Below are 19,146 nucleotides of genomic sequence, written 5' to 3'. Positions count from 1 at the left end.
CAGTATCTTATGTGTTTTATAATCCCGAGAAAGAAATCCCTAACATCTAATCCTTTTAATTTAATCCTTTGTTTTGTTGAAAACTGCCTAGTTGATAGTTTTCATCAATAAATTATAGAGTACAGGAACTTCAGAGTTTGGATTAGTCTCATTTTGGTCACTCCTCATCCTACAGTGTCATTGAGACACCAATTCTTGTCCTTCAGGTTCTGGTCTGAGTCCCCAAGAAGAGTCTTGGCATTATTGATACACAACTGAGATGTATGGCCAAATTAATAAAGGAATCTGGGAATCTGAATGCCATAGTAACATGTAGATAAAAGTTAAAGCATTTTAAGAGTCAAAATGAGTTTGCTGTATGTAACACAGAAAACAGATCCCAGTTGTGTGCAGATGATGCACAAACACTGTGATAGATAATGTTCCTTCTGTTAATACTGTTCTATATCACAGAGAAAAACAAAACCACAATAATCATCAGCCATCACACCATAAAGTCCATGAGTCCCTGTCCAAGTCGTTGATGGAAATTCTTGGAAAGTTGAGTCACGATTTTTGAACATTCATCTCTGACTGGAGTCTGAGTCACAGCTGCTCTAACCCAAAATGGAAGAATATAATATATAATATAAAATATCTATCTATACTCTCTTTTCAATGTGTATTTGTGTATGAATCTCTGAAGGAGAAAGTAGAATATAGAAAAAAGGAAACCATCACTTCATAACACAAGTCAGTCATGCTTCAATTAAAAGGCGAACATACCATCTATTTCATCATACTCGTTAAGGAAAACAGCACATAAGTCAAGAGATCAGTGAACAAGCCATCAGGCAGTAGCCATGGTGACAGCTGTTTGCCACTTATGGTAGACAGTGGCTAATGCTCCCTACAGTTTACCTGCTTATTTATATTCTCCCCCTTATAGTGAAGAGCCCTCCACCACAGTGAGTGCCTTTCTGCAGAGTGACATTTGCTCTTCAAGTACAGTTGCAGAGGGACCGGTTTAGTAAAGGGTCTAACGCTTGGTGAGTGTCTGCTGCTTTAATCCTACTGCTGTTACAGCCATTCCTGCTTTTTTCCCTGTAAGCTCTGGGTTTTATTTACCCTTAAATTTACATCCAGACTCTTCAATCTCACTGCTGCCTTCCTGAAATGGGCTGATCTTTGTAAAAAAAAAAAAGAAAAGAAAAGAAAAGAAAAGTGCATCCTACAGTATGTGCATCCATATCTTGCCCATTTGAACTGGTGACATAATCCTGCTTGTTGCCGGTAGAGAAATGTATGTTGCTTCTCTCCAGGCACTTGTAGTATTCTGGAGATGGATCTTGTAAAATGATATCCAGAAGCAGCAACAGCACTTTAACACACAGTAGCACTGTTAAATAGGCATATACTGTAATGGGAAGTATCTGAGAGGCTAGCTACAGGGGAAAAAAAAAAAACTCTCTGACGTACTGTATATGATCAGCCATGTAGAGAATATTAGTTTTCTTTGCGATTTCTAAAATTAACTAAGACCTAATGCACGGTTATATGCATTCATGTGTATTAGCTTCATCAGACAGTCAAGATTCATAATGTACCGGAGGAGTTCAACACAGCAGCCTGAGCTATGAAATATTAAGCCACTGTTCTCTTTCTGTCTTTGTCTCTTTCTCTCTTACACACAGAACGGATTCAGCCATATTAGCACTAGTACAATTTGTACCATTACATCAAAAAAAAAAGAAAAAAGAAGAAAATAGTTGAATGATTTAAAGATTTCAAAGTGACATCTCTGGCTTCATGAGGTTATGGACCTTGAAGTGGCTTTCTTTGCTCTTTGTCTCTTGTATAATTTCACTCCCCTTAGCGAAACTGATGACTCTGATCTTTTCTCTGTCTGTATTACGATTTGTTTGCCTTATTTATGAGCGAATGATTGTCTTCACATTTCTCTCTCTCTCTCTCTCTCTCTCTCATCACTAGAAGATCTAAGACAAACCTGTGGAAATGGGTTTTTCTAATATTTTTCACAACATGTGCGGTGTGGAGGGAGCCGCAGCTTTCTCTCCAGGTCTCTTTAGAAGGTGTGAACACAGGCTGTCCTCTCCAGGCAACAGGTCTGTCTGTGCCAAACCTTTTCTACTCGCTGCTATCTCAGGTTGACAGAGCTTGTATCTTGTTAAGATTTCTCTCCGTTCGGGGTCAGTCTCAGCAGTCTGCCATTTTATACGGTCTGGCCTGAGCAGGATAAGTATGAAATTGATTTGGGGATTTTATCACATCCTTCCACAAAGTCTGAAGTGTTTCTTTCGGTTTATAGCAATTTCCCGGGTTGTTGTATTATTATTTTCAATTACCCTGGGTGCTAATTCAATCTTTTTTTACTCTGGCAGGACTTTTCTGGAGTATTATTAATTTTGTTCATGATGTTCAGGCTTTATTTCATATGATTTTAAAGCTAATGCAAATCTGCAAAGAACACAGATTTTATGACTCCCTCTTGATTTTCCTGAACTACAGAAAAATGTATTATCAGAGATATTATTACATCCTCATCTCATTATGCATCTGCATTTTCCTCTACATCTGTGAGTCCATACATCCAACATACATCCAAAGGACTCTGTTTGCATACAAGTTACAGTTTCAGCACTGTAGCTACGGGGAACAGCTGACGCTTACTGCCTGAGACAACTCAGCACAGGCTCCAACATGATGAAAGAGAGTGCAAAAGAAGGCAGCAGAGAGGAGGAGGAGAAGGAAGACGTAAAGGAAAGGAGAGAAGGAAAGGGGTTAGAGTCCAGAAGAAAGATCATTGTTTGAATTAAATGAGTGAGGCATGTTGGAAGATTTCATACGTGCTCGCTGGAAGGACAGTCGGTCATCATGTGAATGTAAGTGGAGGACAGCACTTACAAAGCAGAGTTTTGGTGGACTTTGGCAGTTTAATAGAGTTTATATTTGTCAGTGATTGCTTCTTCCCACAAATCTAATCTGGATTTGACTGAGATCTTGAAGAGGCAATTTTCTGCGAGCCATTTGCTCTCAACCTTCAGCCACCGCAGGAAATTAGGAAATGCAAAATATAGTATATCACAGAACCAAATTCCTTACGCTCTGATATCCTCTCCCAGGAAGCAGCGGTTGCGCAGAAGCCCCGCCCACAGCTGGACTCCCACGATGCCGAAGATGAAAAAGACGAAGAAGCAGAGTAGGAGGACATTTCCTAACATGGGCAGGGTGTCCAACAGCAGTGTCACCAAGATCCTCATACCTATGGAGCAGGACACAAAGATGTAATCATCAGTTATCATTTCGACATGTGCTACTGTACTGTACCACGTGAGCGAGCAAATGCATGTTTGAATTTGACATAAATGATAGATACAGCATGAGATTCTTCTAGCCCTTTGGTGACCATACACCCTGATAACCTCTATTGATCTTGTGAGCTTGGAACTAACAACTTCATGCCCACAGCCAATACACTTAACAATATAGTGAAAGTGACAGTTTGACATGATTTCATCCTCTGGGAGTTGAACTTGCAGCTTTCCCGTGGCTAGTATTATCTAACCACATGCGTTCAGCATCTATCTCCAGCTGTCAGATGGGCTCAGCGTCAGCAGAAGCAGGGATCCAGTCCCTGAGGTCCTCACAATGTGTTCTGTCCCCTTTCACATATATCACAGCCCTGTCACACTGACCACGCTCGCAGTACAGTAATATCGTTCCATGGCGGTGCCGCGGTTTAACGCTAATTTTGACAGCGGCAACGACGAGGCTCTCCTCGAGTCGCCAACATCTCCAGAGTGTTTGCGCTGTGTCATTGCAGGAGAAAAGTCTGAACCCCCCCATTGTTTCATGATTGGTGACATAATGGTTTATTTTAGGGGTCACATTTGCGCTATAACCTCACCAGTGATCCTATTCATTTTTGTGTCAGAAGCTAAATACTGTATATTATTTTCCAGTAAAGAACTCTCACTCAGTTGTGTGGAAAATGATAAATTATTTAGGCACATAAGTAAACATAGAAATCAATAATGTAAATTCTTGACTGTCTTGTTCTTTGAATTAATAAAAGCTGCAGTTATTCATCTTGACAGAACATTGCAATCTGTTACTTAGTCTAAATGTGTTGTTAATGGTTTCATGAAATGACATGTTTAAAGCAGCATTATTACATATAATAACGCTATGTATAATTATTGACTTGCAATTTCAAATTTAGTCAACACTGAAAACAAAATATGAAGATCTGAAAGGCTCCTCTTGTTCACAAATGTAGAAAAGGATCCTGATGTTGGAGCACTAACTGTTCCCGCTCAGAGGGAATGACTCATCAGTGTGTCTTTTTGTTTTGTTAATCCATGTGTGCGTCTTTGTGCGCCCATTAGCTGCAAAGATTTTGTCTGGGACATATTTTCTACACTTCATGCTTCAGCATTAAATCCACTGGGATGACTTTTTTTTTTTTTGCTTTATTCTTCGCAACATCCGTTGGACAGAAAAGTTAAAAAGTAGTCTACTCTTATCATATCGATCCTCCCTTAGTGACTGGATTATTCACAGTTCAGCTGCAGATCAAGAGTCAAGACTTGAAGAGGAATGGAAATAGCTGGAATGGTCAAAGTTGCACTATAAAATCATGGATAGTTCAGTAAAGTAATTGATCACCTATGATTTTCTTAATGTGACAGTTTACACTCCTGCTTCTTAATATCTGCCAACTGACTATTCTCTTCTTCACGCTAGAGATTGCACTGTACACAGCAGTAAAATGGGGTAAACCTGAAACTCATATAAATGGTATTCAATTCTCACCATAAAGCTAGAGAAGAGTACATCTGTGTGCATACCCCAGAGATGCATTATAGAGGCTCAGATGCTGCGTGATTCCAGCACGTGGAAACATATTATGCAAACACACACAGATGCCTTACTATGGATGCATCTGTGCAGAGAAATCTACTGAGCAAACACAAACATTTCACAGCACTGACATCTCCAGCGCAGAATAATGTTGTTGTTTTTTTCAGAAACCATACACTGACTTTCACTGATTGGAACAATACAAAAAAGACGACAAAAATACAAAGACTGACACCATATTTACTCCCAGGGTAACGGTGCCCATTGAAAACATTTAAAAAGGAAAACCAAGGGAACCAAGATTCCACAGGTCACAATGTCTCATACTGATACAGGATAAATATTATTTTAGCTGCTAAGATACGAGACTTGTTATTTTGTTGAGAAGAAATAAAAAGAGCAGAATCAAAATGGGTTTGCTTTGTCGAGCCGTTGCGAGAAGCAGCAGGATTTACAGACTGAGGGTTTCAACTATGAACCTGTGATAAAACCACAACACAGATTCTTAGATTAGATATCGGAGTAATTACCCATGTCTCTGTGGCCAAAGAACCTGTGGCTGCAGCACACAGATAAAGTAAATTACCAGGTCATCCACAGTGAAGCTGTCGGGCAGGTAAAATACAGTATCTACTCTCCAGCTCCTTGTGCTGCTAAAAAGAATTGTGACATCATACATAGCGGTGCCGTGCGTGCCGGTTCACACGTGCGAATGCGGTGTCAGTTGGCAGAGGGTTTGCAGAACCCCCTGCATGAAGTACTGTAGCTTTGTAAACATGAAATAAACAGAGAGCGCTGCTCACTGTATCTAAGCTACAGCACAATAACACATTTAACATCTGTTCAACGGTAGATATTTCCCTTCCACTTAGGCAGAAAGACAAACAGGCAGGACAGGGTGATGGTGTGTGACAGAGACATTAAGTAGAGAGAGAAAAACTTAAGCCTGGCTATTAGCCTGGCTTGCTTGCACCCTTGAACACTCGATCTCTGATAAGTACTGAAAAAGTAAACAAAAGGACAAAAAGAGAGAAAAAAATGGAGAAAGTAAACTGGTTCTAACCATCCCTCAGGTCTCTCTAGTTGTGTGCACCTGTGAGTATCATGTGTGTGGGCTTCAGGGAGTGTTGGTGTCTGTCTGTGTCTACACTGACCTTGAGTTTCCAGCCCCAAGTACTGTAATACCTCTTTCATTGTCACCCTCATTGCAATTCCCTCCCTCCGTCTTGTCTCCGTCCACCTCCCTGTGTCAGACCCTTCAGGGAGTGACTGAAAACTTGTTACAATAATAAATGTTTCACTTCATCTTCTCCGTGGCTGTAAACATTGTTTCTCAGGGCTGCCGTTAGCTTAGCAACAAGGTTATGGTTAATGTTAAATTTTCTTTCTTCCTTTTTTTCCCCCTGGTTCTCACAGAGATAGACTTTTAGTGGTGCCTGTGTGTGAGAATGTTTGTGATGATAGCTTGAGAGAAACAGACAACCTGCCATGCTTTATGATTGTGTTTGGGTTATCTGCAGCGCCTAAGGCATACACACCCCACCACACACACACAAACACACACACATAACGTCATCCTCTATGTGGGAGACTCTCAGGTCAACCTGTGTCACATGCTAAAAACTGGTATATTCTGGGGAAGTGGGGTCATTATTCACACACACACACACACGCACACACGCACACACGCACACACGCACACACGCACACACGCACACACGCACACACGCACACACGCACACACGCACACACGCACACACGCACACACGCACACACACACACACACACACACACACACACACACACACACACACACACACACACACACACACACACACACACACACACACACACACACACACACACACACACACACACACACACACACACACACACACACACACACACACACACACACTCTTTTAACTGCAGCCAGACAGCAACCAGATGTCTATAACCCTGACAACATATAGGCTACTTAGTCAAGTACTCATATGTGCCAATAACCTCTCATAGGTTCTCTAATGTAAGAGATTTCAATTGTTTCATTAACAATAAAACGGGGTTAACCACTATCAGCTTCACATCAGACTAAAACAGTTTAGTAAAATAAATGTTTAAAACCACCTCTGTCACAGAGTTGTATTGAATAAAATGGCTCCCGCTGCTGGCAGACAGAGTCTGAAAAACAGCTTGGCTGCTTGCCTAATGTATGCTGGTTAATAATCTGGTACATTGTTATGACACCAGTGTCTAGTGATCCTCTTTAGCTGTAGATTCATGGCCACTTGTGTCACAGAGCTTTTAGGAAAATGACAAACTATGTGCGAGTTCTCACTCTATGCTGGCACGGTGCGACCGCTGGAAGTGAGATTAAAGCAAACATGAAGTCCCGGATCATTGGTCAACTTACCGTTAAGTGGTGCGAGTACAGATATCAAAATAAAACATACCAGCAAACAGGTTCACTTGTGCATGCTGCCACACAGACTTCTGGGTAATAAGTGGCTAGAGTCATTTTAAAACTTGCAGAGACTTGTAGTATTTTACGTGAGAAGTGCATAACTTTCTGTAGAACACTTTTAATAATAATAATAGAATATTATATCAAGTTCATATTAAAACACCTTTGCATAATCCTCTGTTGTAGTAAGACAGTGATGGGATATGAAAGACTGTTTACTGTGCAGCAGATGAATATTCATAGTTGCTCATGAAAGACAGTTCAAAGTAAATGCAAAAAGCCTCCATCTTACTGAGTTAACTGCAGTCACATCTCAGGTGCTGCTCAGTCACCAGCTGCTAAAGTGTAAAACTGTCAGGATTCTGGGGCACAGGCAAAAGAGCAAATAATCACAGACAGGTAAAGTGGGTTTTTCATGTGCTCACCATCAGTCAGGAAAGGTAGAGCTCTGGGACAATCTCCAAAGGTATATCAAAAAAGAAAAGAAAAAAATCACTGTAAAATATGAACTTACTTGGAACTCTGTTGATGGCTCGCAGTGGTCTGAGCACTCTGACGGTACGGATGGCAGACAGACTGGCGTTATGGCCGTCCAGAGAATACTCCATCACCCTGAAGACAGTTTCAGTCAGAGAGAGAGAGGCAGAGGGAAGTTTAATTATTGTACTGTGATTTATGTCAACAAAACAGAACACACACACACTACACAAAGAACCAAAGACAAGAAAACTGAGAACATCAAATTTATAACTATGCCTCTAACATTTGCAGCATATGTTGAGGCTACTCAGCTAAATGTTGTGTTATATATATCAACTCAGGAGTAAAGGTTAACCGACTTCCTCTTTTTGCTTGTTTCCAACTTAGAACAAAAGATTTCTGTTGCCTGTTTTCTTTCTACAGGTAAAAGTTCTGTTGGCGATGCCACTAAAGACACAATTGGTGTGTGATGAGGCTTGAGAAATAGAAAACATAGTACAATTACAGTATATAAATATACTAACATTGTGTGTGTTGATTGCCTCTGTGCTTGTTTACTTCATGTTCAACATCGGGGTAATTAAATGTTGCTATTATCAAGCTGCAGATGACAGGGAGAACTGAGCAATTTGTGGTGATGAGCCCATAAAACATTGTGGGATACGAACCCTGCCATGACAATGACGAAGTCAAGCTGGTTCCACTTGTCCCCAAGGTAACAGTTGGGGCCAAAAATTCCCAGGGCCACCATTTTGATGATCATTTCCACAGCGAAGAAAGCAAAGATACAGTCGTCCAATACCTGGTTACACAAACAAACATGCAGTTGGAATTAATGTTTGATACTGACAACAACAATAACAACAGGAAATCGACTTCTTGCCAAAAGGAAAAGGTCACATTCTTGACCTAGATGAGTTTCCATATCAGTACAGTGAAAAAGAGCTCTTGAATCAGAGTTCTTGTCTCCATTAGCTGGTTCCATCCCAGCGGGGAATAGCTCTGGCTTAGCACGGTTATGGCTGTGTCTCAATTAATTAGACATCTACTATGGCAAAAAGAACGTCTGTATTTAATGAGCACATCTCACTGTGCCAAGAATCAACATTGCTCAACGGTAAGAGCACATTGAAGCATAATGATGTTGATATAATGAGATAAGAAAAAGAAAATCAATCTAATTTTCATCAACATTTATTAACCACCTGCTTTTCTGGACTCCTCACATCAACCTAAAAATTGAATTCAGAAGCAGTTCCTGGTACAAACAAAACTTTGACTCATAATCAGTAAGTAACATTATTATAAAATGAATCATAATAAGCAGAAATACAGTACAATCAATACAATCTATGCATTTCAAAGCAAAGGGGACAGATACAATTCAAACAATCACAACCATAAAAACCAGTGAGCCATGTTGAGAGAAATAAAATGGAAAGTCAAACCAGGAAAAGCTCTGGGATAAAAGTATATTTTTTAGAAGGGACTCCAGGGCTTTGGGACCCAACTGTAAAATCCCTTTCATTTTCAGCCAGGGCTCTAGGACAGACATAAGACCTTGGCGCGAGGATCTCAAGTTGTGTAGTTGTATATTGGAAACTAAGAGGTCAGAAATGCAACCAGGGGGCGGTGCGTGGCGCAGTGGTTAGAGCGGCCGCCCCATGTAGAGGCTACAGTCCTCAACGCAGGCGTCCCCAGTTCGAATCCCGCTTCTGCCCGCGTCGGGCAGACATTTCCTGCATGTCATTCCCCCTCTCTCTGCCTCCCCCTTTCCTGTCTATCTCACTGTGCTATCAAATAAAGGCAAAAAGGCCAAAAAATATACTTAAAAAAAAGAAAGAAATGCAACCAGGACAGATGCCATACATGGAGAGCTTTGAAAGTAATCAATAAAAAAGTTAAAATCTATACTAAAACATAGTCAGATCCAGTGTAGAAAGGCTAAAACAGGAGAGAGGCGATCATGTGCCTGGCAGCAGAGGACGATCAATGGATTTTTGGGTGAGACAAAAGACTGTGTAAAATGGCCTTTAAAAGTTGAAAAGGCTCAGATTTTAGAAATATTTCTAAGATGATAACAACATGATTGTACAAATTTTGTGGTGTGCTGCTTGAAGCTAAGATTACAGTGAAACCAGACACCAAGTGGTGACGTACGTGTGTGGAGACAACCACAAGATAGAAGAGTTCAGGTGCAAAGGGGAGAGGTCACACTAACCTGCAGGATGCGGCACCACTCCGACTGGCAGGTGACGTCTTCACAGGGCTGGAACATCCCCAGAGTCACACAGTTGAGCAGGATCACCAGCATGGACACGTGCTCGAACCACGTGCAAGAGAAGGTTAAGGCCAAAACCCATGATGGGATGTGATTTGAAATGATCAGCAATACAGAAAGAAGATTTTCTTAACACAAAGGAAGAAAAGCTAGTGAGAAAATCCAAATAGACACTGCATATCACTATTTAATCCAGTCTCCTTTTTTAAACCATCTTAACTCATTGAGTGTCATTGACATATACTGTATATATGTCAATCAAAATCCAACGCTTGAGTGCCATTGACGTATATATACGTCAAACGCAGTTTTCTGCGGCTGGTAAAGGGGGGCGAGGGTGAGGGGGCAGCAACTGCAGGAGAAGTAGGAGAGCAGGCATCACTCTGCAGAGTAGGACTCCTACTTGTTGTATTTTAGTTGTTGTTTTTTTTGGTTGTTTTTTTTTATTGTACAATGAAAAAACATGTGAAATGAAATTTTCAGATGTCTTACATGTTTTTGAAGCCAAAATTAAAACGGATAAATCACTGTTTTTCTTGAGAGACTCTCTTTCACAAATATGCATTTTTCTCAGCTTTCTAGAAAAAAAGTGGTCTTTTTGGTGCAACAAGGCTCTTTCAACTTAAGATAAATCAAGAATCGAACAAGGTACAAACAATTTTTTTTCCCTAATTAAATGAGTCTCCTCTTTCCTTTGAGCTATTTGGTGTTTTCAGAGTCATAGTACTAAATATTCTGTGGGTCTTGAAATATTACTCAAAATGCCCCGAAACGCTGGCACAGGGCACTGACCATTTTATAAAAGGGCTGGCAGTCAATGAGTTAATGTGACATCCTCATCGGTATGGCTGGAGACTGGAGGTTGTTTTTTTCTCTCCACCACCACCACCTGTGGAGTGTGAACCGCAGGTGCATCCAGTGCAGACACAAGCAGGTGCGAGCTACACGCTGAGGCAGCACGGTCCAAATGGGCCTGTCCACGTGTCTGTCGCACGGTGTTGTTGCAGAAGGGGAACCACCTGTGTCAGTCAGTGAGTGGACACACAGGGAACTGCAACAATCCTGTGATGCTGATCCTCATTTTGAACATCAGTGGTTTAACAGTGTCATCCAATTAAATGAGCTACAGAATCATCACAGGGGTCACCAGCTAAACAGGTAAATACTGTAGAACCCCCAAAAGACAAGACTGCTTTAAAATTCAAAGTCACTAAAATGACTGTATGTTTCTATAAAACTAATCCAAACTCATTTTAGAAAAGATTGAGGATGAAGCAACTTAGGTCCATGGTAAGAGCATGTAAACAAATGTTTCACTAACAACACTGGAAGCGGATGTCAATAGGAAGTTTAGTGCGAGCCTAATGCATCTAATGGCTCTAATAATGATCCAGTGGGCCTGGCTGCTAATCTGATTACAGGCAGTTTCACAATTTCACAAATAAACATTTTAATGGATCTATGTCTACTGTATATCCTGTTGTAGTGCTGGCTAATACTGATTAATGGCAGCAGCAGGAGTTGTGTGAAACTGTAAACTTCTGTACTTCTTCCTCCCTTGCTTCCTTTCCTATCCTTTTTGGACTAACTGGTGAGATTGTCTCTGCTTTCATTATTTCGGTTTCTTCTCTGTTCTGTTCATCTGTCTATTGGAAAGAGTTCTACATAACAGTGTGGCCTCATTGGAATATTATGTATTGCATTGGAAATCATTTGATGTGGTTTAAATGCAGCAACATTGTTGAACCTAAATCTGCGTCCTCATTTCAACACTCTTAGAAATGAGGGTTCTAAAAGGGTTCTTCTAGAAGGGTTCTACCTGGAACCATTTGCTTCTGAAAAACCCTTTTCTGAAGAAAGGGTTTTTCAAGGGTTCTTGGTAACACTAAGGGTTCCAGTAAGAACCATTTTGATCCTATGAGGACAAGCCGATAACAATAAACCGTTATATGGTTCTACTTAGCACTTTTATTTCTAAGAGTGTACTGACTAAATGAAAAAGCCAAAATCCAGTGATGAGATGCCCTATACCCAGTCCAACAAAAAGGGGGAACTCATCATGAGGACAAACACGTGGCTGCACTCTTATTCCTAACAACTTCATAAATCCATCACTGACAGCACAATGCAAAACAATAATTCACATCACGCTACAGAAAAACAAGTAAAGCAATAAAGTGTATATGGGCGGCGCATCAGAGGGCTTCTGCTGCTGAAGTCATTTCAGAGGATGTCCCATCATCATAATTAGAAGAATACTGTAAAAAGCAAGTTAAGTCAGTTAGTGCAAAGAGAGGATGAGGGAGAGAGTGAGGCGGAAAATAGATGAAGGAAAATGACAAAAGAGAACAAGAGCAAATCACGTCTCCTCAACTCGGACAAAAAAAAAAAAAAAAAAAAAAGATATATAATACTGATGCTGCTGTTTTTCTACTTGGGCTTTTGTCCCAGACACATGCACAGACAGCAGAGATCTGGTGTGCACTCTGATTTGTGTTATTGACATATTCCCAGGATGAGGTACTGTTCTAATTAAAAGGAGATACAGCAGAAACGAGTGACCACTGTCATCTACATTATTCACACCACAGAGGCATACACACACAGACCCACAAAATATACAGGCAGATGCTGTATAAATCTATTACATACACACAGATGGGATGTTCTGCTGTGATCAGGAGTGTGTATCAGCGGAAAAGTTTGACCTCAAACTTTTTTCATCCAGTGTCTGTTCCAGTAAGTCTTTTAATTTCCTGTGAATCTAATTGTATAATAACCATTTTCACTGATGAGCATTTGAGATTTTAACGTTATAACATCTGATCTTACGACAATTTCTGATGAGAGCATGAGACATCAGACATTTCCATAAGATCATTACCAACTCTCTGAGAAAAATTAACCTCCATTATGATGTGCTAGAGTTAATGGACACAAAACATGGGTTTCATGCTGGCAGAGATAACTGCAGTTCAACATGTGAGTGATATATAGTGATATTCAAATTTGATTATGCTGATGTGCGCATGCATTTACTAAGAAGGCAGGCGCCACACAAAGATGTAATGGAGATGAATGCACAATGGAGTTCTTGACGCTTCTCGGCTTCACTGTGGATTTTCATTAGATTTTTATAGTATGGATCATATTGACTAACGATGAGTGAGGTTTTAATATTACGACAATTTATAAACAACAGGACAAAACTGCCAACTGAGTGATTTAAAATACTACAACAGAAATAAATGTTCCACAGAAAAGCCTCTGCTCTGCTCCCTGCAACACATCATCTGTATGCCGGCCCATTTGCAAGTCAAACAGAGGATTTCCTGAGCCCTGGCTGCCACTACTCACCTATGTCAGACTGCTTCATTAACCAAACCTGATGAATGTGCAACACACTCTGACAAAATGCCAAACGCCTTTATTCTCTCCACTGATTATCTGTTTCCTCTCTCCGCTCTGAGGACAGAGATGAAAAATACACGGATCTCTACATCAATAAAGCACATCTGCTAATAATGATGTGGATCATATTTATCCAGGGCTTATAAAAGCAAGCTACTTCATATCAATTTATATTTTGTTTTGTTTTTTTCAATCTAATGCATAAAGAGGGATTTTGTTTTTGTATGATTTCTGGCAATACACTAAACTCCCACCGTTGTGGTCTTCATCATGAAATAGCTGGATATTCACGTTACCGGAAGCACTGCTACTGTGCGAGGTGGAAAAAATGCAAACCCTTGCTGCTTATCCTCTGGAGACACATAAAAAAAAGAATGAGGGGGAAAAATAAACCATGGGCATGTGAGTATTGACCGTTTTAAAGGGTGCAGGATGTGAAAAAAGAGAAAAAAGCAGCAGGCAGGGTGAGGTATTTGTAGTGTTCTGAGGGGGCTGTGCGGTTCAGAGGTCACGTCATGTTCACACACACTCTGAGCCATTAGGGTTGTTTGGTTGTGTTGTACATGTATATACAGCCAGTCTACAAATGGGTTAGATATGTATTTAGAGATTAAATCAGTGTAAAACATGTATTGCGACGTCCTCAGGGGAGCAGCGACAAAACACTTGTGTTAATGTGTTAAGTTACAACGTGTTTTCTTTCAAAGACAAAAGCACATTTACAGTCACATGGGAAATGCCTCGGGCCAGTCTGTCGCTATACTGTATGTGCTTCACACACACAACACAAACACACAGATATAAAGACACACATACTAAGTCAAGCAATGTAATGTCGATCCTTCCTTCACAGATGAAAGATTCAGTAATCTGCAGCAGAATTAAAATGAGAGATTTGAATATTCGCAGAATCTCTCTCTCTCTTTCTGTCACTCTCTCACTCCTGTCGCTCTGTGCCTCCCTGTGCTCTGCTTTCTCTAATTCCTTTTTAATCTCAGCAGTCAACACCTCCTGAGCCCCCTTCTGTCTTCAGCTCTCCCCCCCACACACACACACACACACACACACACACACACACACACACACACACACACACACACACACACACACACACACACACACACACACACACACACACACACAGATGTATGCATCCATAGACATAAGCTGTAATGTATAAGTTCTAAAAGTCAATCCAGTCCGACACTGCAAAGCGAGAACTGCGTACGAACCGGTTCACGGTAAACAGGAAACAACGATGATCCTGATTTTTTATAAAAAATCTGTATGCCGTGCCGTCTGCCTCATAAACACACAAGCACCCAAACACACAAATGGTGAAGTATGGGTTGTGTTTGCCCTATGCTGCTATAGGCAAGATCAAACATGGTGTACAATGCTTGGCTTTTCTCCCCTGGCAGTGAGAAATCCAGCCCTGGCAACACACTGCTCCTGGCCTCACTTGTTAAGGTCGATTTATGCCTCTGCACTTTGAGCAAATCCAATTAGGCCTCTGCCGTGTCACACCGGATGTAGGCTATTGTGGGTATTCATAGGTCTAGTACTGGGCGAGTCCGATATAACCATTTATCGCCCATCCATAGAATACACCTCAATGTTGTCCACCCAAAATCACAGGATCAAGACAAAGCAAATCCATTCAAAAACAAAACTGTACTCATTAACAATCAGTTGTTCTGGCCCATTATGGTTTGGTTGTTCATACTACTGTTGGGCTTTTGTCTGAAATAAAATATGGTTGGTTTACATGTCACAAATTCATTACCTGTTGTGGGAAACAGTGACAGTGGGAAATAAAATACTCATGACTAATAGTGAAAGTTAAATAAAACCTAGAGCAGGATATACAGTATGATTATAGATTCACAAATGTGACATGTTGAAATTTGAAAAAATTAAAGTAGAAAAGCAACAAAGACAGCACTTGTCCTGTGTAGTTTCCTACCAATGGCAAATAGAAAAAAAGACACAATTGCACTGGTACTGTGTATTTGCTTTTAGGACTGGGAGCACTGTTGTTCTTTACTTTACATTTCAGTGCCAGGAACTTTGGTAATGATTTTGAAGACGTAAAACTGTTTTAAACAACATTAAGACATTTGTAACATGGATAGCTTGAATTCATTTCTGTCTAGGATTATTTCTTTATTTGTCCACTGAGAGGCAAAAGATTGTGAAGCAGATGTTTTGCAAAAATTAAAGCACCTGGTTGCCAAAACTGACATTTTTACTCGACTGGTTTATTTTCTCACTATCCCACCCCCACCCCACAATGCTCTTTAGCTGATCTACTGGAGCAAAAGTATAATTATGATTATAGTATAATTATAAACTGCATTTGTTCAAGTATTGACATATCATCCATACCAGACTGACAGACACATGTCCACACACTAATTAAAACAGTTTGAGACGAAGGAGAGACAAACTGCAGCGTGGAGGACGGAGAGCTCTCCGAAAAAGACAGATATGAAACATCAATTACATTTGTTTGTCGCTGTACGGTATAATGGGTAATGAGTGACTCAGTGTTTGTCGCCGGCATCTGCTGTGCAAATATGCAACAATACAAGCCTTAAGCCTTCCAAGGTAAACAAGACACGAATACCACAATTCAATATGAGGCATTTGTAAGAGCCTGTTGAATTTGTACCAGACTCTTTGATAGCAAAGTCTCACACCTACAGCAACTGTGATAACACTTACACACAGCCACTCAGTGAACATACACACACTTACAAATGCATACTACTTGTATACACGTGTATACTCAGCGTGTGTGTGTGTGTGTGTGTGTGTGTGTGTGTGTGTGTGTGTGTGTGTGTGTGTGTGTGTGTGTGTGTGTGTGTGTGTGTGTGTGTGTGTGTGTGTGTGTTTTGCTGGACATGGAAGGCACAGTAGCACCACACCTTTGCATGGTCCAAAGAGCTTCACTATCATTGGGCTCACTCACACACATATTTAGGCACAAGTGGCTGCTGATGCAAGACAACAACAACAACAATTCCCCTACACAGGCTCTTAGGCATACATGGACGCACAGAAGCATGAATACACTGGAGAGGTCTCTCTCTCACACACACACACACAGTCAAGCCCACTCCAGTTGAGCTGTCAGGCCGGTGCCAGTGCATAATAGGCGGCTCCAGGGAGCGCAGAGGGGAGGAAGGAGGGTGCAGTCAACAGTAAGCAGCAGCCCTGACGCACTGCAACCAGAGGTCCATTTGTCTCCCATCACAGCAGTCCATCTACAGTCAGTCACTTTGCTTTAACTAAATTAAGGCCGTATTACTGTGTAGTCCATTTACCTGCTTCCATCCCTTCCTTCCCCTGACTTCCTCCCTCCCTCCTTCTCTCCTCCAAGCTGCCATGGTTCTCAATGTGTCCATATGTGTTACAGAGGAGCCACAGTGTTAAGTCTGAGCTCACAAGCAGAACTTATCCCTCTGTGCTCCACGGCTTAGCTCTTTGTTCTACCATAAGCTACAATTTAAACTCGTCCCTCCTGGTAAAAGCTCTAAAACTTTCCTTTTCCTCCTTTTTTTTTTGATGTGCTCATAGAAAACTGTCCTCATGTGATGCCATTGCTTTACACTTTTGCATCGTTTATTCAGTCCAAGCAGCATCTTCTCCAGGAAGTGTTTCTCTACAGACGTCATTTGTCACAGTTTGTGGTCCCAATTTACAGAGTGCCGTCGCTCCTGGTCCAAGAATTTCACCATGCGTGCGGAGGCTCATGGTAAATGTAGTATGAAAACACTTTGCTTTCCATAACTCCTCGTTGTCCCTTTAAATTTCTCAGCCAAGCGCATGAATTTCAACCCGTTGTCTTTTTTGTTTTTGCTGTGTTTGGCTTATTACACTGGATTTAGACCTAAAAGGAACAGTAATTAGTGCCAGTGTTAAGATTAAGATTGGTGACCGGTCACAGCACTTGACTAAGCCATGGAGACAGATGGCCTGGTGGAAGCAAATCTATGCATATACTGTATACGAGCTAACGTAAGAGAGACAGAGAGAGGGACAGAATTGCGAGCAGAACTTAAACACCTTCTTCAAGTGGTTTGGAGGGAAACTGAGCTCTCTGGCTAACTGCGTTGATAAATCAGAGCGAAGCGAGCGGGGGGAAAAAAGACAAAGGAAAAGAAAGGCTGAGCTGATGGATTGTGAAACTGTGCTAACGTCTTTAGGTAGAATTTACCGTATGTGAGAGAGCAGAAATGGGTCACACACACCGTTGCATGTAAACAGATTCTCCCAAGAGGTCCATTTGTGTGACATAAGCATTTATATTTGCTTTTATGTTGTTCTGCCAATAACAGACGATTTCATCCATTTTATCTCTTGGCTCCGAGTCTATGCAGAGACCTGTGTGCAGCTGATTTTATTTTCAAATATGAGATGCATTACGGCTGCTGTCATAGGTGGTTTCAATTCAAAACCATGCAGGAATATTGACCTCATCCCGCTGAAAACAAGGTTAACTCCCCCTTTTTTCCACGCTCCACCCCCCTCCTCAGCAACCTTTCCATCCCTCTCTACTCCCACTTTTCCTTGACTCTCACCTTCACCCCCCGTCCCCTCTTTCTTTCCCCTGCTGCCACCTCCATATCTCTACATTATCCACTCTCCATCTCTCCTCTTAGCCTTTCACCTCCCCCTCTTTATCTCTGCCTCCCCCTCCATGTACTTTTTCTTCCGCCCTCTTTTGCAATCCACTTCTCTGCAGCCCCGTCCTCGTTTTTCATGCCACAGTCCATCTCGCTTTCATTAGAGGAGAGCAAACTCAATCCCATCAGATGTAATAATCTAATCACATTCTCTAATCAGGTCGATCAGCATGGCGGCAGTGTGAGTTTGTGTATGTATCTGTGTTGCTTGTGATGTTGAGCATACCAATTTAAGCTGCAGTGTCATTTGTCCTTTCCATATCAGCTGTGTATGTTATTACTTTGTACCAGCTGGTGTCATAAAATCTGCCTGACAGTGTAATGCTCCCTGTCAAATGCCAAAATACTGCACACACAAACCATGGGGAGGAGGTTGGTGGATGGTCGCGTGCACACAGCCCAGGATTTAAAAAGCAGGGACCACCCAGCAGCACGCAGCCGTCCACCAACATCGTTGGACATTGATATTTGGATGAATGTAGGTTGTGACCTCAGATGACTGAAACTCAGTCATTCCAATTCATGTCAGGAAAACGTATAATGCCAACATCAATTTTGTACAATACTGTCGGCAGATGGTGCTGACACTTTGTTGGTTGCTAATTCGTGTTGCTAAGTAATTAAAATCCAATGTCTCACACCCGTGGCATCCAGACATGGAATATCAATGGAATGGAATTTGCAGACATATAATAGTATAAACATCCTCATCTAGTCCTAGGCCAATGCTGAGTTATGTCCAAAATCGAGCATCGGTCTGGTGTTAGTTCTAGAGTCCAGTGTCGTTCTGGCACTTGCTTTAAGGTAAAGGAAAGAGAGAGTTTCTGGTTTGATATTAAAAAGTCAACACATTCCACATTGACCTTTGTAAAGACCATGTTGTTCTCAGAAGGTCCGAGTTGCTTTAACAGAATGATAAAAGCATTAATCCTTTTTTAGCTGCTAGGACTGAATAT

The 19,146-nt window shown here is 41.2% G+C and overlaps 1 protein-coding gene across 1 annotated transcript in view; it reads right to left on the bottom strand.

Annotated features, from left to right (window-relative positions):
- The window catches only part of cacna1ha (calcium channel, voltage-dependent, T type, alpha 1H subunit a), a gene marked incomplete at its 3' end in the record, with an annotated part of 106,089 nt that overhangs the window by 43,178 nt on the left and 43,765 nt on the right, over positions 1-19,146 (bottom strand). Inside the window, exons 3-6 of the mRNA XM_083976375.1 lie at positions 10,029-10,140; positions 8,476-8,609; positions 7,842-7,939; positions 3,103-3,262 (exon numbers count right to left, since the gene is read on the bottom strand). Coding sequence (XP_083832501.1) covers positions 3,103-3,262; positions 7,842-7,939; positions 8,476-8,609; positions 10,029-10,140 — 504 coding nt within the window. The remainder of the gene's footprint in view (positions 1-3,102; positions 3,263-7,841; positions 7,940-8,475; positions 8,610-10,028; positions 10,141-19,146) is intronic.

This window comes from Trachurus trachurus (assembly GCF_905171665.1).
Source record: "Trachurus trachurus genome assembly, chromosome: 8".
NCBI lineage: Eukaryota > Metazoa > Chordata > Actinopteri > Carangiformes > Carangidae > Trachurus > Trachurus trachurus.
This window is presented reverse-complemented; position numbering and strand designations above follow the sequence as displayed.